This window comes from Macaca mulatta, chromosome 6 (assembly GCF_049350105.2).
Source record: "Macaca mulatta isolate MMU2019108-1 chromosome 6, T2T-MMU8v2.0, whole genome shotgun sequence".
Classification (NCBI taxonomy): Eukaryota; Metazoa; Chordata; class Mammalia; order Primates; family Cercopithecidae; genus Macaca; species Macaca mulatta.
Window position 1 is genome coordinate 117,740,231 of NC_133411.1, and position 24,072 is coordinate 117,764,302.

The 24,072-nt window shown below is 35.0% G+C and overlaps 1 protein-coding gene and 1 pseudogene across 7 annotated transcripts in view; one reads left to right on the forward strand and one right to left on the reverse strand.

Moving 5' to 3' along the window:
- The window catches only part of FER (FER tyrosine kinase), a 445,427-nt gene that overhangs the window by 137,511 nt on the left and 283,844 nt on the right, over nt 1-24,072 (forward strand). For 5 of the 7 annotated variants that reach the window (XR_013418478.1, XM_015140536.3, XM_078005093.1 and 2 more), the window contains one exon: nt 11,681-11,870. Coding sequence is in view for 4 of the 7 variants with exons in the window: in XM_015140536.3 (XP_014996022.1) it covers nt 11,681-11,870 (190 nt within the window). In the remaining 3 variants the exon portion in view is untranslated. Of the gene's footprint in view, nt 1-11,680; nt 11,871-11,984; nt 12,155-24,072 lie in introns of all 7 variants that reach the window. The other 2 variants (XR_013418480.1, XR_013418479.1) reach the window with 1 other exon arrangement.
- Nucleotides 6,899-8,466, reverse strand: LOC144341242 (U6 snRNA-associated Sm-like protein LSm2 pseudogene; annotated as a pseudogene).

The following is a 24,072-nucleotide window of genomic DNA, read 5'->3' on the forward strand; positions in this document are numbered from 1 at the left end:
CTTGTTCCAAGAGTAATTATGCTCACTCATTTCCTCAGTTCCCACTTAGTTTTCAAAGTCTGGCTTTTTGCCCTATCGCTATGGAAATGGGTAGCTCTAAGATCACAATGACGTCTACATTGCTAGCTAAATTTAGAAACTATCTTACTTGACCTATTAATAGTATCTGAATTTAGTGACTTCATTTGTTTTCTTTTCCCTTGGCCTTTGGAACTCAAAATTCCAGATATTACTCCTCTCTTTCTGGCCACTCCATTGCAAACCCATTCTCCTCCACTCAGCCAATCCATTTTAGAGTTATGGAAGGCATGGCCCTCGGCTCTCTCACTCCTCTCCCTGAACTTTTTCCCTAAGTGATCTCCTGAAAATGACCCATTTATTACTGTCTCTCAGATTTATTTTCTGAACTCTGTGGCCATGTAACAAATTGCCTCCTTGACATGCGTTTTTGAATGTCTTAGAAGTATCCTAAATTCCCCATGTCCAAAGGCTGAATTAAAAATCTCCATACAACCCAACCACATTCAGCCTAACCTAGTTCAGTCTTAGTATTCTTTATTTCAGTGAATGGCAACATCATCTATTCTATTATACCACATCAAATTTTAGAGGGCTACTTTTCTCATTTATACTATAGCTGTTATTATAACTTGGTGTTAAATTTTTGTCTTAGTCAGTTTGGTCTGCTGTAACAATGTACCATAGGCTAGATTGCTTAATAAAGAGCAGAATTTATTTCTCACAGTTCTGGAGGCTGTAAGTATGAAATCAGGGTGCCAGCATGATTGGGTTCTTGTGAGGACCCTCTTCCAGACTGCAGACTGCTATCTTCTCATTGTATCCTCACATGGCAGAAAGAGGGTAAGAGCTCCCCGGGATCTCTTTTATAATGGCACTAATCCCATTGATAAGGGCTCTATCTTCATGACTTAATTACCTTCCAAAGGCCCCCACCTCCTAATACCATTGTGTTAGGGGTTTTCAACATTTGAATTTTGGTAGCATACAAACATTCAGTCCATTGAAACATTAAATGGGAATCAATGAGCCCTTTAAAGGCGAGAACAGAAATATTTGAGTTACTCTGATCATTCCTTTACGAAATCTGCAAATTTTTAGTATTGCATTAACAGAAGATTTTATTTGAATGATAAAATAAAACATCACCCATTGCACATATAAAACTAAACAAAAGAATTTTCTGTGTTTGTGGATAAATGTCTTCACATGTTTATAGATGACCAAGTGGTTCTACTTTTTATAATTTTGCAAAAGCACACACTATAAATTGACTCCTATTTTAAAATTTAGTGGATATAAAGAAAGAAAATTGAAAGTGCTAACCCTCTCACCAGAATGTCTGGCTGTAAGTTGTTGGAGGAGATGATCTTTAAGGGCTCCTTAATCTAGAAGTTATGAGATTATTTGAATTTTTACATATTTTCTTGACTCAAATTTTGCCTTTCTTTTTATCTACATAATGGATGTATAATCCATGTTCCTCTACCTGTTTATATTTATCAGGATATGAGAATGGATATGAGAGAGGAGCCTTGAAGGGTAGTGGATATATGGAAAGTAATATTTCTTGAGGTTTTACTTTGTGTCACATATTATGCTGGATATTTTATATATACACACATATAATATAAACATATATATAATGTATATAAACATATAATATATATATGTGTTAACTCATTGAATGTTATCTTTCTGTGCCTGTTGTATAGTAGCCTGTGTTTTACGTTCAGGTCTTTGAGAGTTTAGATAACTTACCTACAATCACATACATAGTAAATGGTAGAAAACACATGAATTGCTGACTCCATAGCTTTTGTCTTTTTGATCATATCATTTGCTTGATCTTATGATTTTAAGTACATTCTTTAGAGAATAAGTTAACAGGGGTAAGTATGCCAAGGTTTTCAGGGGATGAGACCCGTTTAACCGAACTCTTGTTAACCTTTGTTAGTGTGGAGTTTTTATTGTTAGAATCAAGGTATAATCTTGAAAATGTTAAGTATGTTTATATGACTAAAGAGTTACTGCTAAATTTCATTAAATGTGGACATTGGTAGGGTTGAAGTTTGCCTTTGAATTATATGTTAACATATTTTGCTAAACACATACTCTGAAAGGGATTCCAGGGCAAATGTTTGCATTTTAATTTCTTAATATTTCTTGAACATTTCCTTTTATTATGTACATGTGTGTATATCTACACATACATGTTTAAATATGCATATATAATTAAAAGCAATTTTTATCTACTTATAATAAACTTACATTATCTTTACTTCTCAACACTTTGTTAGTTTCATGTACTGTGTTACTTGAAAGTAAAAAAAAAGACTACATTTCTTCCCAAATGTCAAAAATAGTCTGTGTTAGATATTTGCATTCTTATTTTTAAATTAATGGAATTATATTGAATGTTTACTTAATAGAAATAACAGTATTTGTCATATAAAAATATGAGACTAAAACCAAATTTTTATAATTTGAATTTAATATATCTATGTCTCTAAAATGGCTAATGACAGTGAAAAAATAAATTATATGATAAATCATTTGATAGCTTTGATTCCTATAATTGAATAATATGAAGTGAAAAACTTCAAGAATGGCTTTTATGTGATTTTTAAATTGACACATTAGCAAAAACAGAGTTCAAGCTTATGTGAGTAATGCAGTTCTTAGTTGAAATGTAGCTATCGCAGAATTTTATTTAAAAAATATAGAATGAAAGGAAAACCAACCATTTGAAATTTTTGTAAAAAAATTGTAATGTATGAAATACACTAAATATGCCAAATTAAATATGTTTCGTGTACTTGGTATATTTAGTGTATTTAATACACTAAAATTTTGTATTGTATAATATACACTAAATATACTTTAATCCAACACAGAGTATCAGTCTAGTATATATACCTTCACTCATTACTTCTAAAGCCTGTTTATTCAAATGGAAATAATACCAATCTTTTCCTGTTTTGTGGTCCTTGACTTTTGTATTAGAAAAAAGTTATGGGAAAAAATACCAAGCATATGTCATTTATGACTTGGTGGCATAAAGAGCCAGTGATGTTACTACTGGTTTCAGTGCTTGGTTTGATTTACAAGAAGTAAAATGATTATTTAATTTTGTGTTGTCTTAACCTGTTTTATACCATTATCACTTAGTATTTAAAAATACCTTATATATTATAAAATCATAGAGCCATGCAGAATCTTAAGAGATCATTTGATTTAGCCTCACTGCCTTTCAAATAATGTGACATCTTGAGGTCCAGAAATTTTAAGAGACTTGCGAAGTGTCACATCTAGCTTCTGGTAAAGGTAAGACTTAATAATCTAGAAAAGTGTTCTAGTTTTGAAATTCAGGAACCTTTCTTTTTTTCCTTTGGCTCAGAGTTTTTGAATTATGCGATTTAAAAAAAAATGTGCTATGTAAATAGGGAATTCATTCAACAATGTTGATTGTGCATCTACCAGATGCTGTGAATGCAGTGAGAGGTAAGACACATATGGTCACATGGCTCATGAAACTTACACTTTTGTGGAGGAAACCAATACAAAATTAAAATAATTACCAGTTATGATCATTGCTATGAAATAAGGGTTCAGATAGAACAGAGGAACAGCTACTTAAGAAAGATGATCAGAGGTCTCCTAGGAGATGGGCAGAAGATACCCTGCATGTGAAGAATGCATGGAAAGAGTGTTCAGAGATAGGAAGTAGCACATGCAAGGGTCCTGGAAGCTTCCACGTTTTAAATTTATTTATGGCCTCCTATGCATCTTGTACTAAATAATCATACATTTACTATAATTTCTACTTACTGAGGTATGTATTGCATGTTTGCTCAGTGGTATTATAAACATAATTGTAGAGTATTTTACATAGTGAGACCAGCAATACATTTCTTTCAGTAATTACTGAACAAAAGGAACATGTTCATATATGAGAGATTATGTCATGGATAAAGGCTGAAATGGGATTAACTGGAAGAAGTGAATTTTTCTAATTGATTTCATGATCAGACATGTTGATTTTTAAATGTTAGGACTAGAGGCATACACCCCCTGCAAGACTCATCCTTAAAAACCACTAAAAATCAAAACGAGGAAATTTACACTTTAATCTTATTCTTGGTATTACGATATCGTCTAACTGATTGCCAGCATGGTACAATACAGTAGAAACTTTCAAGTCCTGAAGGGGAATAAAAAAGACCTTCCTCCAAAACAAATTATTTAGTTAGGAGCTCAAGACATATGAGAGGATAAAAATCTCACCTCAGTTAGTATAACCACTATGGAAAACAGTTTGGAGGTACCTGAAAAAACTAAAAATAGAGCTACCATGCCATCCAGGAATCTCACTGCTAAGTATATACTCAAAAGAAGGGAAGTCAATATATCCAAGAGATATTTACACTCCCATGTTTATTGCAGCACTATTCACAATAGTCAAGAGTCGGAAGCAACCTAAGTATCCATCAACAGACAAAGGAAATGTGGTACCTGTACAAAATGGACTACTATTCAGCCATTAAAAAATGAATGAGATCCTGTCATTTTCAACATGGATGGCACTGGAGGTCATTATGTGAAGCATTATGTGAAGTGAAATAAGCCAGGCACATAAAGACAAACTTTGCATGTTCTCACTTATTTGTAGGAGCTAAAAATTAAAACATTTGAATTCCTGTAGATAGAGAGTAGAAGGTTGGTTACCAGAGGCTGGGAAGGGTAGTGGGAAGTGCTGGGCAAATGAATGAGACCTATTCTATTGTTGTGCTATTTGATAGCACAACAGGGTAACTGTAGTCAATATACATTTTAAAATAACCAGAAGAGTATAATAGGATAGTTTGTAACACAAAGGATAAATGCTTGAGGTGATGGATACCCCCTTTACCCTGATGTGATTATAACACATTGTGTGCTTTTATCAAAATATCTCATGTACTTCATAAATATATATACCTATTATGTACCTACAAAAATAAAAAATGAAGAAATTTCCTCACCTCACCAGAGGAAACATGATGTAGCAGCGGTGATACATATTTTTTAAATAATTTTTTCATTTTGAAATCATTATGGATTGACATTTAGTTGTTAGAAATAATACAGAGAGATCCCGTGTACCCTATATTCAGTTTCCCTCAATGGTAGCATCTTGTAAAACCATAAAATAATATCACAACCCAGATACTGACATTGATACAGTTAAGATACAGAGCACTTCCATCACTGCAAGGATCTCTCATGTTGTACTTTCATAGCCACACTTCCTTCGGTCCATCTAGCTCCTTACTAACCCCTAAAAACCATTAGTCTGGTTTTTCAAGAATGTTATATAAGTGGAGTCATGTTGTATGTAATCTTTTAGCATTGGCTTTTTACTCAGCATAATTCTTCAGAGATCCATCCAGCTACTTTCATTCCTTTTTACTGTTGAGTAGTACAGTGTTCCGTGGTATGTGTATCAGTTTCTTAGGGCTGCTGTAATAAAATACTGCACAGTGGGCAGCTTAAAGCAACATAATTTTATTTATTAAATTTATTCTTTCTCAGTTCTGGAGGGTAAAAGTATGTAATGAGGTGTTGGCAGTGTTGGTTACTACTGAGAACTCCAAAGGAGAATCTGTTTCATGCCTCTCTCCTAGCTTCTGGTGATAGCTGACAATCCTTGACATTCTTGGTTTGTAGAAGCTCTACTCTAGTCTCTGCCTGTGTCTCCATATGATCCTCTGCCTGTGTGTCTCTTCTCTGTATCCAGATTTTCCTCTTTTTATAAGGGCAACAGTCTTTTCCATTAATGGACTATCCTACTCCTGTATGATCTAACCTTAACTACATCTGAAACGACCCTGTTTCCAAATGAGGTCACATTCTGAGTTCTCAGGCATTAGGACTTGAGCATATCTTCCTGGGGGATACAATTCAACCCCTAACAGTATGGATATACCACAATTTGTCTAATCATTCATACTTTGAAGGACGTCTGGTTTGTTTCTAGTTTGGGGCTACTACAAATAAAGGTCTCCAAACATTTATGTATAGGTTTTTATGTGAACATAAGTTATAATTTTTCTGGGGTAACTGCCTAGGATCACAGTTGCTAATTGTGTGGTAATTGCATTAGTTTAGTTTGTACTATTACACATTTCCACCAGCAATGTGTGAGTGATCCCTTTTTTTTTCTCATCCTTGCCAGCATTTGGTATTGTCACTTTTTCACTATGTTGTATTTGAGCCATTCTAAAAGATGTGTAGTGATATTTCATTGTTGTTTTAATATGCATTTCCCTAATGAATGATGTTCTGGAACATCTTTTCAATGTGCTGGTTTGTCATTGGTGTATCCTGTTTTAGTGAAATACCTGTTCAGCTCTTTCGTGCATTTTCTAATTGGATGTTTGCTTGTTTTGTTTTGTTTACTCTTGCACTCTTTATATATTCTAGACCTTTATATTCTAGTTCTTCATATATTCTATTTCTTTGACATTTCTCCAAGTCTGTGCCTTGTCTTTTCATCTTCTCAAGAGACAGGGTCTTTCATAGAACAAAATTTTTTAATTTTGAAGAAGTCCATTTTAGGCTGGTCTGAAGGTAGTGGATAACTCAATTGATTGTTCAGTCAGTTATAGATTGAACTCCTTGTTTTACTCCTTCTCCCATTCTCACTACTGCACTTGACTAGCATTAAAAAAAAAAAGTCCATTTTATTTCTTTTAAGGTTTGTGGTTGGTGCTTTGGTGTTAAGTCTAAGAAGTCTTTGCCTAATCCTATATCTCAAAGATTTTCTTCTGTTTGTTTTTTTCTAAAAGCTTAATAGTTTGAGATTTTACATTTAAATCTATATGTTAACTATTTTCTGCAGAGGCAGTATATGCTATTAGTCCTGGATCTCAAAGGTTTTCTTCTTTATTTTTTTTTTCTAAAAGTTTAATAGTTTGAGATTTTATGTTTAAATCTATGTTAACTCTTTTCTGCAGAGTCAGTACATTCTATCTTTGTAGAAGTAGGAGGTCTTGTGATGTAGTTTTATAATCTGGCCAAAATGTCTCACAGAAGCAGACATAGTAATGAGGATACCACATGGAAACAACAACAATAAGAACAAAAAAATCCCATAGACAGCATGTTCAGCATTCAAGGTGACAGTGTCACCATAAGTCTCCCCCCATATTTGTGTGAGCTGCTGAATGACTAACAGCAACAAGACTAAAGGCAACTGTGTGGGACAAGCAAAGGGAAAGGAAAAAAAGGCCTTATGGTCATAAGAACTTGATCTTGGGTGGTTCTAAGAGCATAAAAACAAATAGTCATCTTTTAAGGAAAGCATTCCTACTTGCAGTGGAGGACTCTACGAACAGATATTAAAATAATAAATAAAACTGGCAGGGGGCTGTATTAGTCTGTTTTCACGTTGTTAATAAAGACATACCCAAGGCCGGGTAATTTATAAAGGAAAGAGTTTTGTTTTGTTTTGTTTTTCCCTGCCTCATAAATTTTATTCCCGATGTGGGACAGATTCGTTCCATCCCCAAATGAATCACATGCTGCCCTGGAAAGACCTAGGAAACTCTTCCACTGTCTCCAGGGAAGTAGCGAGAAAGGCAGGTGCTGGGGACTGGAAGGCTTTGAAGTTTCCCAGCCTACTTTTTCTCACCTCTCAACAGAGGATAGCTGTTCTCTATTATTCCTCTCATCCACTCATCCCTTAAAAACCCCCACAAAACCATCATTAGTTAAAAAACAAATAAAACCTCTTCAAGTGTTGGGCATTAGGGGTTCAGGCTGGGACTTGGGGTCACCAGTGAAAGAGGAAGGGGAAGAGGAGGAGGAGCCATCACTGTTTCTGCGGCAGGGGTTCCTTCCTTGCCGCATCCTGTAGCAACTGTTTGTGTATCTCGTCTGCTGGCAACTGCATGTATGGAACCACTGAGCCCTGAATGAGGCAGTTCTTCACTGATAACATGTGAGGATATTTCTCAGGGTCTGTGACACTGATATTAGTCAGTTTGATGTTGAGATACTGATCCACAGAATGGAGCATTCCACAGATGCTCAGGTCATTCTTGAGTTCCACAACCGACTTGAAAAAAGAATAGAAGAGCGTGGTGCTGGTGCCACGGGATGGACTGGAAAGAGGGCAGGGGAAAGGAAAGAGGTTTAGACTCACAGTTCCACATGGCTGGGGAGGCCTCACACTCATGGTGGAAGGTGCAGGGGAAGCAAGACACATCTTCCATGGCAGCAGGCAAGAGAGAGAGCATGTGCAGGGGATCCCTCCTTATGAAACCACCAGATCTCATGAGACTTATGTACTGCCATGAGAACAGCACAGAAAAGACCCACCATCATGATTCAATTACCTCCCAGCAGGCCCCTCTCATGACACGTGGGAATTATGGGAGCTACAGTTTGAGATTTGGGTGGGGACACAGCCAAATCATATCAGGGGCTATTCAGGTTCCCAGTGAGGATTAGAGAAAATGTATTGTTGTAGTTAGAGAATCAGTTTTTAGTGATTTTAAAAAATTATACAAATGTTTTAGAATCATTTTGGAAGATCCTGTTTATTATCCAGGGTAAAATAAAGGTGAAATAACAGTAAGGCATAGAGATTGGAAACATCACGAGAAGTCATTTGTTAAAATTAAGCTGTTTCTCTAAACTTGAGAAATATATATGACTTGAAATCTTTTTTCAAAATTTTAACTTTTTAAAATGTTTTAATCTTTTCCTTTTAAATAAACATAAAATGGATATGGCATCTATCAGGGTTTGTATTACTATTGTCTTGCTGCTGTAGCAAATTGCCGCAAATACAGTAGCTTAAAGCAACACAAATTTATTCTCTTATAATTCTGGAGGTCACAAGTCAGAATCAGTTTTACTGGCCTAAAACTATGGTGTTCGTAGGGCTGGTTTTTCTGGACATTCTAGGGGAGAATTTGCTTCCTTTGCCTTTTCCAGTTTCTAAAGGCTATCCTCATTACTTCACTCTGTCCCAAGTTACACTGCCTTTTCTTACATCGTTTCCATTTTCACATCACCTTTTCTGACATTGTTCATCTTGCCTCCTTCTTGTAAGTATTCTTATGGTTACGCTAGGCTCACCTAGATAATATAGGATAATCTGACATCTCAACACCCTTAACTTAATCATATCTGAAAAGTTTATTTGCCATGTAAGCTGACAAACACTGCAGGTTTTGGGCATAAGGATGTGGTTATCTTTTGGGGGACATTGTTCAGCTGACCATAGGTTTAAGAGAGTAAAATGTATATTATTTACTTCCATAAATACATGTTTTTGAATTATATTCAGATGTTCAGTTAATATTTACTTGCCTTGTGCCTTGTCATTTCTGATTTCATTTTGCAAAGTTTATTTTTATTCTTTTAAGTTTTTTTTTTAAATTTTTCCTGGTAGTCTTTATGAAATTTGTTTGTGTAAAATTACTGTAACAATATTACTTTAGAGTATTATTATTTTGAAGTATACCTCCCTGTTGATTTTGCTCACATTTTTGAAATCATTCACCTTTATGTGACTGATATTCTGGATGTACATGAGAATGTATTTTTCCACTTTACCTTGAATGTTTTAAATTATGTCTTGTATTGTTGTCATTGTTGGAGTCTTTTTTTTTTTTCTTTGTAGCTAGGAGACACAAAGAGGAAATCCTCTGGAAGCTTTAAGTACTTAATGGGTGCAGTCTTTTCCAGGACCTGGTCCTTATAAATTTATATTCACAAAAGTGATTCTTTTATTATTATTATTATTATTATTATTATACTTTAAGTTCTAGGGTACATGTGCACAACGTACAGGTTTGTTACATATGTATACATGTGCCATGTTGGTGTGCTGCACCCATTAACTCATCATTTACATTAGGTATATCTCCTAATGCTATCCCTCCTCCCTCCCCCGACCCCACAACAGGCCCCGGTGTGTGATATTCCCCTTCCTGTGTTCAAATGTTCTCATTGTTCAATTCCCACCTGTGAGTGAGAGCATGCGGTGTTTGGTTTTTTGTCCTTGTGATAGTTTGCTGAGAATGATGGTTTCCAGCTTCATCCATGTCTCTATGAACTCATCCTTTTTTATGGCTGCATAATATTCCACGCCATGTATGTGCCACATTTTCTTAATCCATTCTATCATCGATAGACATTTGGGTTGGTTCCAAGTCTTTGCCATTGTGAATAGTGCCACAAAAAACATACGTGTGTACTTGTCTTTATAAATCATGCTGCCACAAAAGTGATTCTTTTAAAAAATCAACTTTCTCTCAAGAGATTACTGAGAACTCAGAAATGCCAATTTATTATTAAAAAGAAGTTACCAACTAATAAATAAAACAGCATGAATTTATCACGAAGTCTGTGTGGATTTAGAACACAGATCACAGACTGTTGAATGATAATGATGTAAATACTGATTACCATTTATTGAATTCCACTGGAGAGGTCTATCTTCTGGATATTACTAGGTCTCTTATAAATGTTCTTACTCATTAGTTTTACTTTTCTTATACTTTTTTCTCTTCTGTTTGTTAGGACACTCACCTGAAACTTGTTACAATAAGGAGATTACAGCTTTCTTTATAGCAGTCATTGAGGTTGCACCCTGCTCAATTAAATTTGAATTTAGTTTTCAAAATATTGATCAGCATCGTATTTATAAATAAATCTCTCTTAGTGTGGTTATTTTTGCCTGTGAATATTTATTCAGTTTATGTTGAGCCTTATAGTTTCAATTTAAGAAGATATTTTCTGACCTTATGTTCTGATTTTGACATTTTCTCTAATTTATAATCTATTGTCTCTTACATACTAATAACTAACTTTCAGCAGTGCATGGCACAGTCCTTTTTGGGAATTATTGTAATATATAGTGTGGGCTATTTCCAGAAGTATCTACCACCACTACCTGTTTACCTGTGGCTTCAATGTGGGTGAATGAGTTTGAAATTATTATTGAAGGCAGCCTCCAAGGGTTAAAAACTCACAGTAAGACAACCTGTGGCCTTGTACTCTAAGGGAGGGATGGGAAAGTCTACTGTCTTTGTATTGGAGATGTTGGAAAGATTTGGGGCCCTTTGTTTTACTCGTTCCCCCAATTACATCTTAGCCCTTAGTCCTTGTCATTGTAGCTTCACCTGCCTCCAGACACACATCCCTCACAACATATACACAAGCTTCGTATCCAGACTGTCACCTTGATTTTATTTATTTTACCCTAGGCACAGATCTGACCCTAGCTATATTGCCTTTGATACTTAAGGTAAATTTAAGATTCTGCTTCTGTTATTTTAATTCATTCTAGGCCCTACATCTCTGGACCTAAGTGTCTACTCTGTGAGGTATATGGTTTAGCTAAAATAAAATGAATGTCATAGATCATAATATATTTGAAAGCATCTTGAATTTGGATTTGACTCCAAACACTTCCATTTTGTTAATGCTAGCATGTAATAAATACTGTGATAACTTAAAGTCTGCTTAGTTTCATATTTTTTATTATTCTAAAATGCTCTTATAAAAATGAAATCAAAGAAAAGCATAATTTACATATATGAGGTTTCCTTAATGTCTTCTTAATGAAGTTGAAATCATTTATATTTAATTTATTCTCTTTTAGTATTGTGCTTCTGCTAAGCCAAAAACAGGCACTTGAAGAACTGAAGCAGTCAGTCCAGCAGCTGAGATGCACTGAAGCAAAGTTTTCAGCACAGAAGGAATTACTAGAGCAAAAAGTGCAAGAAAATGATGGGAAAGAGCCACCTCCAGTAGTAAATTATGAAGAAGATGCACGATCAGTTACATCTATGGTAAGCTAAAGAATAATCCAATGAGAAACTTGGAAGAGTAGTGTCTAGGTAATAAGTGAATACAAAAATTACTCCAATTTGCTATAACACATTATTACTCTTGTTAATATGCAGGTCCTATTAAACTTGTTTGTAAATGCAAAATAGACTTGTCAGTCACCTCAGGTCACCTGGAGAGCACTTTCAGGAACCACCTGTAGAGTCAGAGGAAAAAGTTCTTCTCTTGCCTTCAAAACTGAAAGGAAAGACTGCAGTTGTTTTTATTCCTGGGAGACAGCAGGAAGGTAGGGTCTTATTCTTAAGAGAGAAGTAAACAATAAGAAGAAAGCTATTTATTAATTTTTTTCGTCTTAAGTAAAGTAGAATCTTATCTGAGATTGCTGGTGTATTTATTGCTTTTAAAATACAAAATATTGATTTAGTTTAAGAAGTTTTTTTCTGCTCATAAATGTGATCCTTAAACTACAATAAATACATTCAAATTCACCAACTTGAAATTCATTTATTTCATAGTTGTATTAGCTGTTTAAGAATGCCTAGTATAAAGTCTTTCTTCTCTCCTTTCCTTTCCTCTCCTCTCCTCTCCTCTCCTCTTTCTTCTCTTCTCTCCTTTCTTTCCTCTTTCCTCTCTCCTTTCTCCTTCTTCCCCCCTTTCTTTCCCTTCCCCTCCCTCCCTCCCTCCTTGCCTGCCCGCCTGCCTGCCTGCCTTCTTTCCTTCCTTCCTTCCTTCCTTCCTTCCTTCCTTCCTTCCTTCCTTCCTTCCTTCCTTCCTTCCTTCCTTCCTTCCTCTTTCTCTTTATCTTTCTTTCTCCTCCTTCTCCTTCTCTCTTCCTCTTTCTTTTCTCTCTCTTCCTCTTTCTTTCTCTGTCTTTTTTCTATTATCTATCTATTCATCTATCTATCTATGTATGTTGGTGGTTCTCACCAAGTGGTCATTCCCCACCCATGACACCCTCCCCAGCACCCCCACCCACATACCTGGGACATTTGGTAGTATCTCCAGACACGGATTGTCACAATCAATGGGTGCTATTGACATCTAGTGGGTAGAGATTGGTGATACACAGAACCTCTTAGAATGCACAGAACAGCCCCCTCCCTTCACATTACCAGCACAAAATTATCCAGATCAAAATATGAAAAATGCCAAGGTTAAAAAAGTCTGAGCTATATCCTTGGCATTTCCTGTGGGTAACTTATAGAATTATTATAATTATGCTATAGCTGATATTTTAGTAATTTTTACTTTTTGTGATTCTAAATGGTATGATTTGATTAAGTGGATTCATATGTCTCCATAGCCAAAAAAAAAAGACTGTATCTGAGAATATGGTAAATGTAAAAATGAATATGAAGTATTTAAACAACTGTGGTTATTACTATTACATATTAAAATAAAACTATTGTGGTTGTTATTAATATTGAGCCATATTAATCTACACATCACTTTGTGAATTGTGAATTATGAATCCTTGCTCTCCTTCACTGTCCTAGCTATAAGGATCTCAGCATATGTACCAAGGACCCTGTTAAATTCCCTTTCTTGCTTCGTGATTCTTGATAAGTATCTGGCATATGTGTTCTTTCAAAGGAACTTCTGAAAATTTTTCCTTTTGTTTGGCTTTTGAATATCTTATCTAGTAAATCTTTTGTTCACTGAGTGTGGTTTATAATATTTCCATTACCGTGCGGTTGTGGAATTGGTTATTTAAAGGCTTGGCCAGGCTTGGCCAGGTTATTTAAAGGCTTGGCCAGTGCAGCCTATAACCCAGCACTTTGGGAGGCCAAGATGGGTGGATCACAGGGTCAGGAGATGGAGACCATCCTGGCCAACATGGTGAAACCCCATCTCTACTAAAATACAAAAAAAAAAAAAAAAAATTAGCTGGGTGTGGTGGTGTATGCCTGTAATCGCCCTGCTACTCAGGAGGCTGAGGTGGGAGAATCGTTTGAACCCAGGAGGTGGAGGTTGCAGTGAGCCGAGATCGTGCCACTGCACTCCAGCCTGGTAACAGTGCAAGACTCCATCTCAAAAAAAAAAAAAAAAAAAAAAAAAAAAAAATTTGTGATCATCTGGAGTTTAATATTTCATAATCATTGAAGTGAAGATTTGTTTAATGAATACATAATGTTTCCAAGGTAGTGTATAGTGTAGCTTAAGAGAATCAGTGTCTTTCTGGCACCTTCAGGCTCTGCTCTTGTGTCCATTTATTCAATGGTGATAATACTTTATATATTTTTACAAGATGGTGCTGCATATTTCATTTTATCAAATTTATTTTAAATTGTTGAAATACTAATTATAAATTAGATCTTACCTATTTGCTGAAGCAATGCTTTTAGTTGTTAAGGATTTTTTTGTAAAAGAATATTATAATATATGTAGTTTAAAGCAATAAATTATTATTTTACAACTAAGGCGGCATTTTTACAAATTAATGCCAATTAATGAGATTTTACAGCATTTTTTCAGGAAAATTAGAAATCTTTACAATGCCTAATTCCTAAAACTTAAGAATATGTCTACATGTATCAGTGAATCTTTGTGTAATTCAGTTTTTCAATTAATAATTAGAGTATTATTTTTCAGTTTACTTGGAAACAAAAAGAATCAAAGCTTTAAATGATTTTGTCCCCAAATAACTGTTTAAGCATTGCTTTATGAATGATGTTACAAGAAAAGCCTGAAATTCACATAAGCAGTTCTGTTGATATTTTCTCTTTATAAATTCCATTGTTATAAATGGTATACAATTTCAGTAAGAGACTTATTTGAATATTGGAAGAATTGGAAGAACTCAAAATTAAACTACTGTATCATGGAAAATTGTGCAAATTTGTGTAAATATTATTTGAGAGCAGGAGAGACAATGAATTATTTCCACATGAGTTTTGGAGAGAACAAACATTCTCCATGATCTTCGTTAATGGCAGTGTGACTGAAAATACCGACTCTTCAGTGGTGAGTGCTCCTGTGGAAGAGTGCTCTAAGGAACTGTACCCTTGAAATGTGCCATCATTGGGTATTCTTATAAAGGTTCCAAATGATCAAGTGTATAATCAAGGTTCGGGTTGTATAGTCAAGTTCTTAGAAGTATTGATGTTTATTTTAGCTCTATAAGTCAATGAGAGTTAAAGCTCATTGTTAGAGTTTAAATGTTTATTCTCTCCAAAACTCATGCGGAAATTTAATTGCCATTGTAAGAGTGTTAAGAGTGGGACCTTTGAGAGGCGATTAGGTCAGGAGGGCTTCACCTTTGTGGACGTAATTAATGTCTTTATAAAAGAGGGAGTTCAGCTCCCCTTTACCTCTTTGCCCACCTCCCCACCCCTGCCATGTAAAACCAAAGAATTCTTTCCCTTTGGAGGATACAGTGTTCAATGACCCATCTTGGAATTGGGGATTAGGCTCTTTTCAGATGCCCAGTCTGCTAGCAACTTGATCTTTGACTTCCCAGAACTGTGAAAAATGAATTTCTTTCTTTCTTTTTCCTTCACAACTATACTAATGAGGAAATAAATTTGTTTTTTTGTAAATTACCCAGTCTTAGGTATTCTGTTATAGAAGCACAAAATGGTGTAATACTCCTAACTATTAATTTACAAAAATCTAAAAATGTATAGACACAGATAAATCATCTTCATCAGGACCGGTAATCCCTCTAATGTGGTCTTTTTTCACGTTAATCTGGCCAAAATACAAAGGAGAAAATGATTAATTTTAGTATAATTCTATTTCATTTATTCACTCAGGCAGTCTTTACTGAGTACCTACTATGTGCCAAGCACATTTCTAGGTACATGGAATACGTTAGTGAATAAAAGTAATAAACAGTCTCATCTTTTAGAGGTTATAGTCTATGATGAATGGCAGTTAATAAATAAGTAAATTATATATCATGTTGGAAAAAAAGTGGCAAGGAGTAAAAACAAAGCAGGGTCAGAGGTTGGTACCCAATTTTAAATGCAAGTCAGGATAAGCATCATTGAGAAGGTGACATTTGAAGAAAGACTTGAAGCAGAAAGCTAATAAACTACTTCAATTTTGGGGGAAGGAGCATTCCAGCCAGAGGGTACATCCGTTGCAAAGGCTGTAAAACAGGTGCATGTCTGGACTGTTCAAGGTTTAGCAAGAAGGTTTAAGTAGAAGGAAATGTGGAAGTATGGGGAATGAGGTTAGAATAGTAATGGAGAACAGATCTTGAGGCCTTGGATTATGAATTTTCTCTGAATGAAATAGGGAGCCATTGGGTAGGAGGGCTATAACAGAGGAATGACGTGCCCTGACTTTCAGTTTAAATTGGATAGCTATGGCAACTACGTTGAGAATAAACTTAATGTGGGGAGTAAGGATGGAAAGATGAGACGATTGTAGAAACTTACATGACAGAAGATGACAGTTTGAGCAAGGGTGGTGAGATACCACTGTTGGTCAGAAGTGTTTAGCTCCTGTATATATTGTGAAGCTTGAGGCCATGAGATTTTCTGTGGATGTGGAGTATGAGAGAGCGGAGTCAAGAATGGCTTTAAGGTTTTTAGCCTGAGCATTGAAGGAATTAAATTGGTTTTAAGTGTGGTGGAAAGACTACACATAGAGCAGCTTTGATGAGGAAGATCAAGCCTTCTGTTTGTTTTTCAAAAACGACAAGTCAGCAGAAATTTGGGTATTTGGGCTTGGAGTTCAAGAGTATGATTTGAACTGGAGGTAAAAATTTGAGAGTTGTAGACATCAGATGGTATTTAAAACCATTTGACTGTAAGAGGTCATCAAGTGAGAGAGGATAGAGAAAAAAAGAGGAACAAAGACTGAAGTCAAGTTAAGAGGTCTAAGAGAAGAGGAATCAGTAGAAGAGACTGAGAATAAGAAACCAGTGAAAGAGAAGAAAATCAGGAGAATCTGGTGTCCTGAAAGTCAAGTGAGGAAAGTATTTCAAAGTAGAGAGAGTGATCAGTTGTGTTAAATGTTGTTGATGGGTGCAGTAAGGTGAGAACTGATAGTTGAACATTGGAGTTAGTAATACAGAGGTCATTGGTGAGCAGTTTTAATGGAATGGTGGGGATAGATCACTGATTAGGGTGAGTCTAAGAGAAAGAAAAGAGAATAATTGTGTATGGTGAGCATAGACATTTTTCATGGACTTATGCTGCAAAGGCATATGAAAAATAAGGCAGTAAATTTATATTTAAAGAGGAGGAAATTATCGTATCTGAATGTTACAGGTACAGTCCATTAGAAAGGGGAAAGCTAATCATTTTGAGAAGAAATGAGTCAATTAAAAAAAATTAGAGACAGGGTCTTTCTCTGTCACCCAGGTTGGAGTACAGTGGCATGACCACAGCTCCCTGCAACCTCAAACTCCTGGGCTCAAGTTATGCTTCTGTCTCAGCCTCATGAGTACCTAGGATTTAAGGTGCAAGCCACCATGCCTGACTAATTTTTATTTTTTAATTTTTGTAGAGATGGGGTCTTGCTATGCCACCCAGGCTGGTCTTGAACTTCTGGCTTCAAGTGATGCTGATGCCTCACCCTCCCAAAGTTCTGGGATTACAGGCATGATTCACCATGCCTGGCCCAGAATAAATGTCTTAATAAGTGAGAGAGGATGGAATCTAGTATCCACATGGATTGGCTTTAATATTGGCACAATAATTGGCAAGCAGGATGGTAATTCCTGGTTATGTGGGTGGTGATTTTGTGAATGTCCTCTTCTGATTGCTTTGTGTTCTCAGTGAAGTAGAATTAAGGTCAGGGTCATTTGCTGAGAGTGATGATATGGGAAGAGGGTATTGGATGTTTGAAGAAGGTGTGAAATCATCTAGGAGAATGGAGAATGAATGGACTAGGACAGTGCAGTGTGATTGCTGAGTAGTAGTAATGGTTCACCTAAGATTGTGGTTCTACACAGTACAACCAAGAATATATGGTGGACTATGTAATACTTGGATCCTGAGTTTAAGGTGGGACTTGTCAGCATGGTTGTACTTTTTTCTGCCAAGTGTGTTCAGCCATCCTGGCATGATATAGAGTGGGCAGAAAGTTGGATTTCTTTAATGCTGTGGTTATGCTAGATAAGTATGATGAATTAAGTAAGAGAGGGGAAAAGGAGGGAAGATGTGTATAAGAAAATGATTATAATGATTAAAGAATTAAAGCTGTGTAATAGAGAGGCCATCAAGAGAGAAGTGGAGTGTAAGGGAAAGTGCTTTGAGGAGATAGGTTGTTAAATCAGGTGATCATGGCATACTAGGTTAGATAATAGAATCTTAAAATTTTGGAGTTTCCTCTAGCCAGTGACAGTAAGCAGAATCAGAAATAAAAGTGAAGCATCTTTAATGACACACCTGTAAGGGAATATAAGAAATAATAATCGCTTTGTGTCTACCACAGCAATAAAATCCTGCCATTTTACAAACCTTAATATTATTAAAAAAATAATTTTGGTAGACTGGGCGTGACGGCTCACACCTGTAATCCCAGCACTTTGGGAGGCCGAGGTGGGTTTACTGCTTGAGTTCAGGAGTTTGAGACCAGCCTGGGCAACATGACGAAACCTTGTCTCTACAAATACATAAAAATTAGTTGGGTGTGGTGGCACGTGCCTGTAGTCCTAGCTACTCAGGAGACTGAGGTAGGAGGATTGTTTAAGCTGTGTAGTTTGAGGCTGCAGTGTGCCACGATTGTGCCACTGCACTCCAGCCTGGGTGACAGAGTGAGAGCCAGTCTCAAAATAAAAATAATTCTGGTCTATTAGTAGAGTCACCTTTAAAAACCATGAATCACAGTGTTACCTTATTTGCAAAGGTTCACTCTACTTCTCTGAACTTAACAGAGTGTTTCTAAGACTTAGGATAACATTGGAAAAATTAGTCTTTTCTGCTACACCATCAAGTTTATAGACTACTGGAGGGGAATAAATTCATTTGAACTTTGGCAGTACTCTTTATTAAAGAGAAAAAAAATGGGCTGTAAGAATACATATCTTTAGAGCATTTAGAGAGAAATATCTTTGAGGCCATTATAATTACAAAAGGAGAAGTACAATGATAACTTACGGGAGGTTTTCCTAGGAAAACCGTAGTCGTATTTATTTTGCTAGGCTGACAGTAGTACTAGTCTGAGTTTTGTTATATTGATTTGATTCGTTAGATTAGATAACTTCTTTATTTTATCTGTGTATTTCCCATTAGTTTGTGGGATGTTAAGAAGTGTACCACACAGAAGTGAGTTGCAGAATTTGAGTCATGTTGGGTGAAGCCAAAAGAAACAGTAATATTGACTGCAGGAACTTTCTAAGCCTTTCATATTAAATGTCCAAGAGGGGAAATAGTATATGGAATGCAGTGTTTCTGAAAATATTGTCCCAATTCCCTTTCAAGGAGCCTCCTGAGGGGACCGTAGTGTAATGGAACATACTTTGGGAAATGCTTAGTTAGAAGATAAATTCTTTCTTATTTAATTGGGATAATCACAGATTAAATGTCTAATAATTCTGAAGACATTTTGAATTGCTTATATGTTCTTGAATTTAAGGATTATTTTATATAATGCTTCAATTCTAGCTCTTTGGGGTAGAAGAATCTGCCTTCTGGGGCAAATTAGAAGGGTGAACTCTATTGACTCATAGTGATGAGAATATCAGAATTTTCTAATCTCTAAGTAAACATCAGCTGCTGACTTTCTTATTATATTTATTTATTAAGAGACATGTTCTTCATTCTTTTTTTAATTATCTGGTTTTAAGAACATAATAAGTATTCAGTCAGTATATGCTGAATTAAAGAATTGGACTTTCTTTTCACTACAGAATAATCTGGTTATTTTACTTTATGACAATATATGCTTTGGACCAAACATAAAATAATTTTGATTGAAAGAATCTCCCTTATATGTCAAATATGTCTAGAATTGATGGCACCATAAAATGAATTTCTCCTTTATAAATATAATTAGCTAGTCTATATAATTGCCTTTGTTTCTGAAATTGCACATTTTGTTTAAGCCCTTTTGCTAGACCAACACACAACATAGATTTTTCTTCTCTGCACGTGTTACTTAGTTTTGCTTAACTGAGCAGCAGTATCAGTAAAATCCTGCTTTGTTACGTTTTCAACCAACAACACATTTAATTTGTTGGCTAAAAATTGTCAGGCCAGGCGTGGTGTTTCGTGCCTGTGATTCCAGCACTTTGGGAGGCCGAGGCCCGTGGATCACTTGAGGTCAGGAGTTCGAGATCAGCCTGACCAACATGGTAAAACCCTGTCTCTACTGAAAATACAAAGATTAGCCAGACATGGTTAAGAAAAGATTCCTTAACCTTTCTGAATTTTCTTTTCCATAGAGGGAGGAAATGAATATATACCTTTTTTGCCTTACAGGATTTCTGTGACACTGAAATGAGATAATGTGCATAAACATATTTTGTATATTATAAAATCCTGTAGAAAAACATCAGATTCTATTTCAGTTTTTCTAAAAATGTACCTTAGTTTACAGGTAAATTAATTGATATTCACTGAGTTCTTAAATATGAATTATGGATTTTCTGTAGGATTATTTTACGTATTTCTTATTTGTAAAGGAAAAGCCTTAATTTCTTTGGATAGGTAGTACATGCACATGTACATGGGTCTGAGTGTCCTTTCTTAGTGTCGCAGTTCTCTTCCTTAGAGGTAATCTTCCAGAAGTGTTGTATGCAAATAAAAGCCCAAGTGTAAATGATATGCCTCCTGTTCTTTTTACATAAGTGTTAGAGCATACAACAGTAGGGTTCTATATCTTCTTTACTTAATGCATCTTAGGTATCATTTTATAACAGTGAATGTACAGTTCAGATTTTTTTTCATTTATCCATTTAAAAATCAAATATTTATTGAATGTCAGGTGTCAGGTATCATTTTAGGTTTTGGGGATACAGTAGTGAAGAAAATAGAATTTTTTTTTTCACTGTTATGGGCCTTTTACTCTAATTGGAGGAAGCAATCAATAAACAAACAAATAAATACATAGTGTGTCAGGTGGTGGTAAATTCTTTTGAAAAAAGACAGCAAGATTGGGGGCAATAAGGCAATGAGTGCTGGGAGTTATTTTTATGCATAGTGTGGTTAAGGAAGGATTCCTTGATAAAGTAGCATTTGTGCAGATCTTGATAAAGTGGCATTTGTGCAGATATCTGGAAGAACTGAGAGAGCAAATGAGACTGCTTGGGGTGAGAATATTTCAGGCAGTGGGAAGAGCAGATGAAAGGAGGAACCAAAAGGAAGCCAGTGTAGCTGAAGAGAGAGAAAGTAATAGGAGATAGGGTCTGAGAAGTAATGGGCAGTTAGATCATAAAGTCATACAGACCTGCATAGGACTTCAGTGCTAACTTATAGAGAAATTAGAAATCATTGAGCGTTCTGAGTGAGGGAGTGACATTTTTACATGGTTTTCAATTTTTTATTGTAAAAACATCTTCAGTGAAAATCCTTATAATACTATTATGTGTAGTTTATGTGTAAGATACATTTTAGGTTTTGTTCAGCTTACATAGGTTTAGATTTTACTGTCAAAATAGTTGAAAAGTTTCTGAACCTGAGAACAATGTCAGTTATAGATACTAATTATGATATTAATGCTTCAGTTTTGTAGATTAGTAAATTTTTGCTTCCAGCTTTTCTGTGGCATGAATTTTTACCATGCTGAACTTCAGTGTCTTAATAAACCATTACTATTATTGAATTCTTCTATGGATCTGACACCTAAAGTATATTTACAGTTGCATGTTATACTGTATATAAATTTGATATATAAATTTCTAACTTATGAAACAGGTAAGCTAGGAGGTGACTATGATTATAATCATTTTCCAGATGATTCAGGTCAAGATTCCATTCATCAATAGCCGTTTTTCTTTGGCTCATATAAATGAAGTCATTTCACATCGCGTTAGCCAATGGATGATGCCAGAAACACTCTTTTTCATTAGGCCACAGTATCTTAAGTATTAGGAGAGAAAAAACAACGCTTAAACTTTCAAAGTGTTTTCTAACAGTTATCTGTGTTCGTGTTCATATGAAGTGGATATATAGGCCAAAATGAAGTAAATAAAAATTAGATTTTCCATTTGCTTTTGGAAAGAACTGTATATATATATGTGTGTGTGTGTGTGTGTATATATATATATATATATATATCAAATTTATCTTTTAAATTATGAATTTGTTAGTTTCTTAGCATAAACTAACTGACCAGGGGTGAACTAGCCCTGGAAGGATATAATAAAAGGAGAGAGAAGATAAAGTTAGGTAAGAATTAAATGTCCACTATGATTAATGCAAATAAAAAGAATTTCTCAGATTTATTTATTCAGTCACTTGGGATTCAACAGTGCTTAATGATTACTTACCACAGGAATATTATGTAATGGGGTTTTGTGGGAAAGGTGGGTCAAAGAGATTTAGAAGCTGTTACAGGATTTGGTTGAAGAGATGGAGCACAAGTAATTGATTTAACAGTTAATTGAAAGTTGGCTGAATTTTGACTTGTATGTATTTATACTTTAAGACATTTTTTAAACTTGTGTTTAGCAGTACTTATATATACTCAATAAATGTTTATAGATGAAATGAATAGGTACAGAATTTCAAAAGCAAGTTAAAATTGATGTAACTAAATTTTTAAAATGGTTTAAATGTTAAAATTGTTTTCATCACATATTTCCCACTTTATTAATAATTAACTGTGGCAATGGTATTCTAACAGTGAAAAAATCTGTAGTAGTTACAGAGATAATGACTAATGAGTGGTTGTGATAGAATCTTTGCTCTAGGGAGAGCCCCAGCTGTAGAGCTAGACTTCCTGGGTTTGAATCTTTGCCCCACCACTTAAGTAAATGCAGGGTATAAGCCAAATTATGAGACTTTTTTGTCCTCATTTCCCAAGGTGTAAAATGAGATTACTGTGTTACCCACCCTTGAGTTTGTGGCAGGAATAAATTTATACATTTAAAGCATGCAGAACAGTGCTTGTCACTTAGTAAACTAGTATTGTCTAATATTTGATTATTTGATTAAACATCACAGAAGCAATAATAAGTTAATATGTGTGCTTACTTTTTTGCTGGTCTTTTTTCCCTGTTCTTGGTATTATTTTCTCATTAAGCATAAATCCTTCCTTTTAAAAATTCAAACTATTAATTTTTAGATGATAGGTAAGCATGTTTGGGATCTACTCTTCTCTGTACTTGAAATATTGTTGTCCTTTAGCCACAATAGATTGGAAAACATTTTTTTAAAAAAATGTCATGTAATTAACTATGACTTATGTATTACCTTCATAATAGCCTTTTTATGACATTATTAGAGTTGATCAGCTATTTTTTCAGACATTTTTAGTGTTACTAGTTTAACTATTAGAAGTCTGCTTTTTTCCTTTCTCATACATAATTAAAGTTTGTGTTTAAATTTTTACATGATGCAATTTTTATAAAACATAGCACATAATCCCAATATTTTAATGTTAGTTTTCTTTTATAGTTTAATTTGATGAAAGAAAAAAAAATCCCTAAGTACAATTATATCTTATTTATTCATTACTAAAATAATTTATCTATATATTTAAATTTGCTGCTGTGGAAAATAACAGCTTTTGATACTCATATTGCTTCCTTTTAACAGTTCTCCTTTCTGCCATCTTATGCAATACCATGATTTTATTAATTCTACCAGTTGAAACCTGTTTTTTCCATTTCCTTTGGTCCCTTTCTCTCAGTATTGTTCAAAGACTATCTTTCTAACGTTGGGGTAGGGTGGAAAAAAATGTGGGAATTGGAGTCAAATTATCCTGGGTTTAATTGCCTTTAGGTGCATTTTCACCGGGTAAACTACAATATCTTCATTGGTAAAATCTAATTAATAATATACACTTCATAGGATTGTTGGATGCATTTATGAATGAATGTAAAAACAATATACAGCCCCAGATACAATTAGGAAGGTGCTTAATGCACATTTGGTTTTTGTTCCTATTCTTTCCCCTTTTTCTCCATTTCCTTTTCCCTCTTTTTTTTGTCTCTTCCACTTTTCCCTCCCTCCCCTGCCTTCTCATGAAACACAATTAACCAACTTCTTTTTTTTTTTTTTTTGAGATGGAGTCTCACTCTGTCTCCCAGGCTGGAGTGCAATGGCACAGTCTCGGCTCACTGAAACCTCTGCCTCCTGGGTT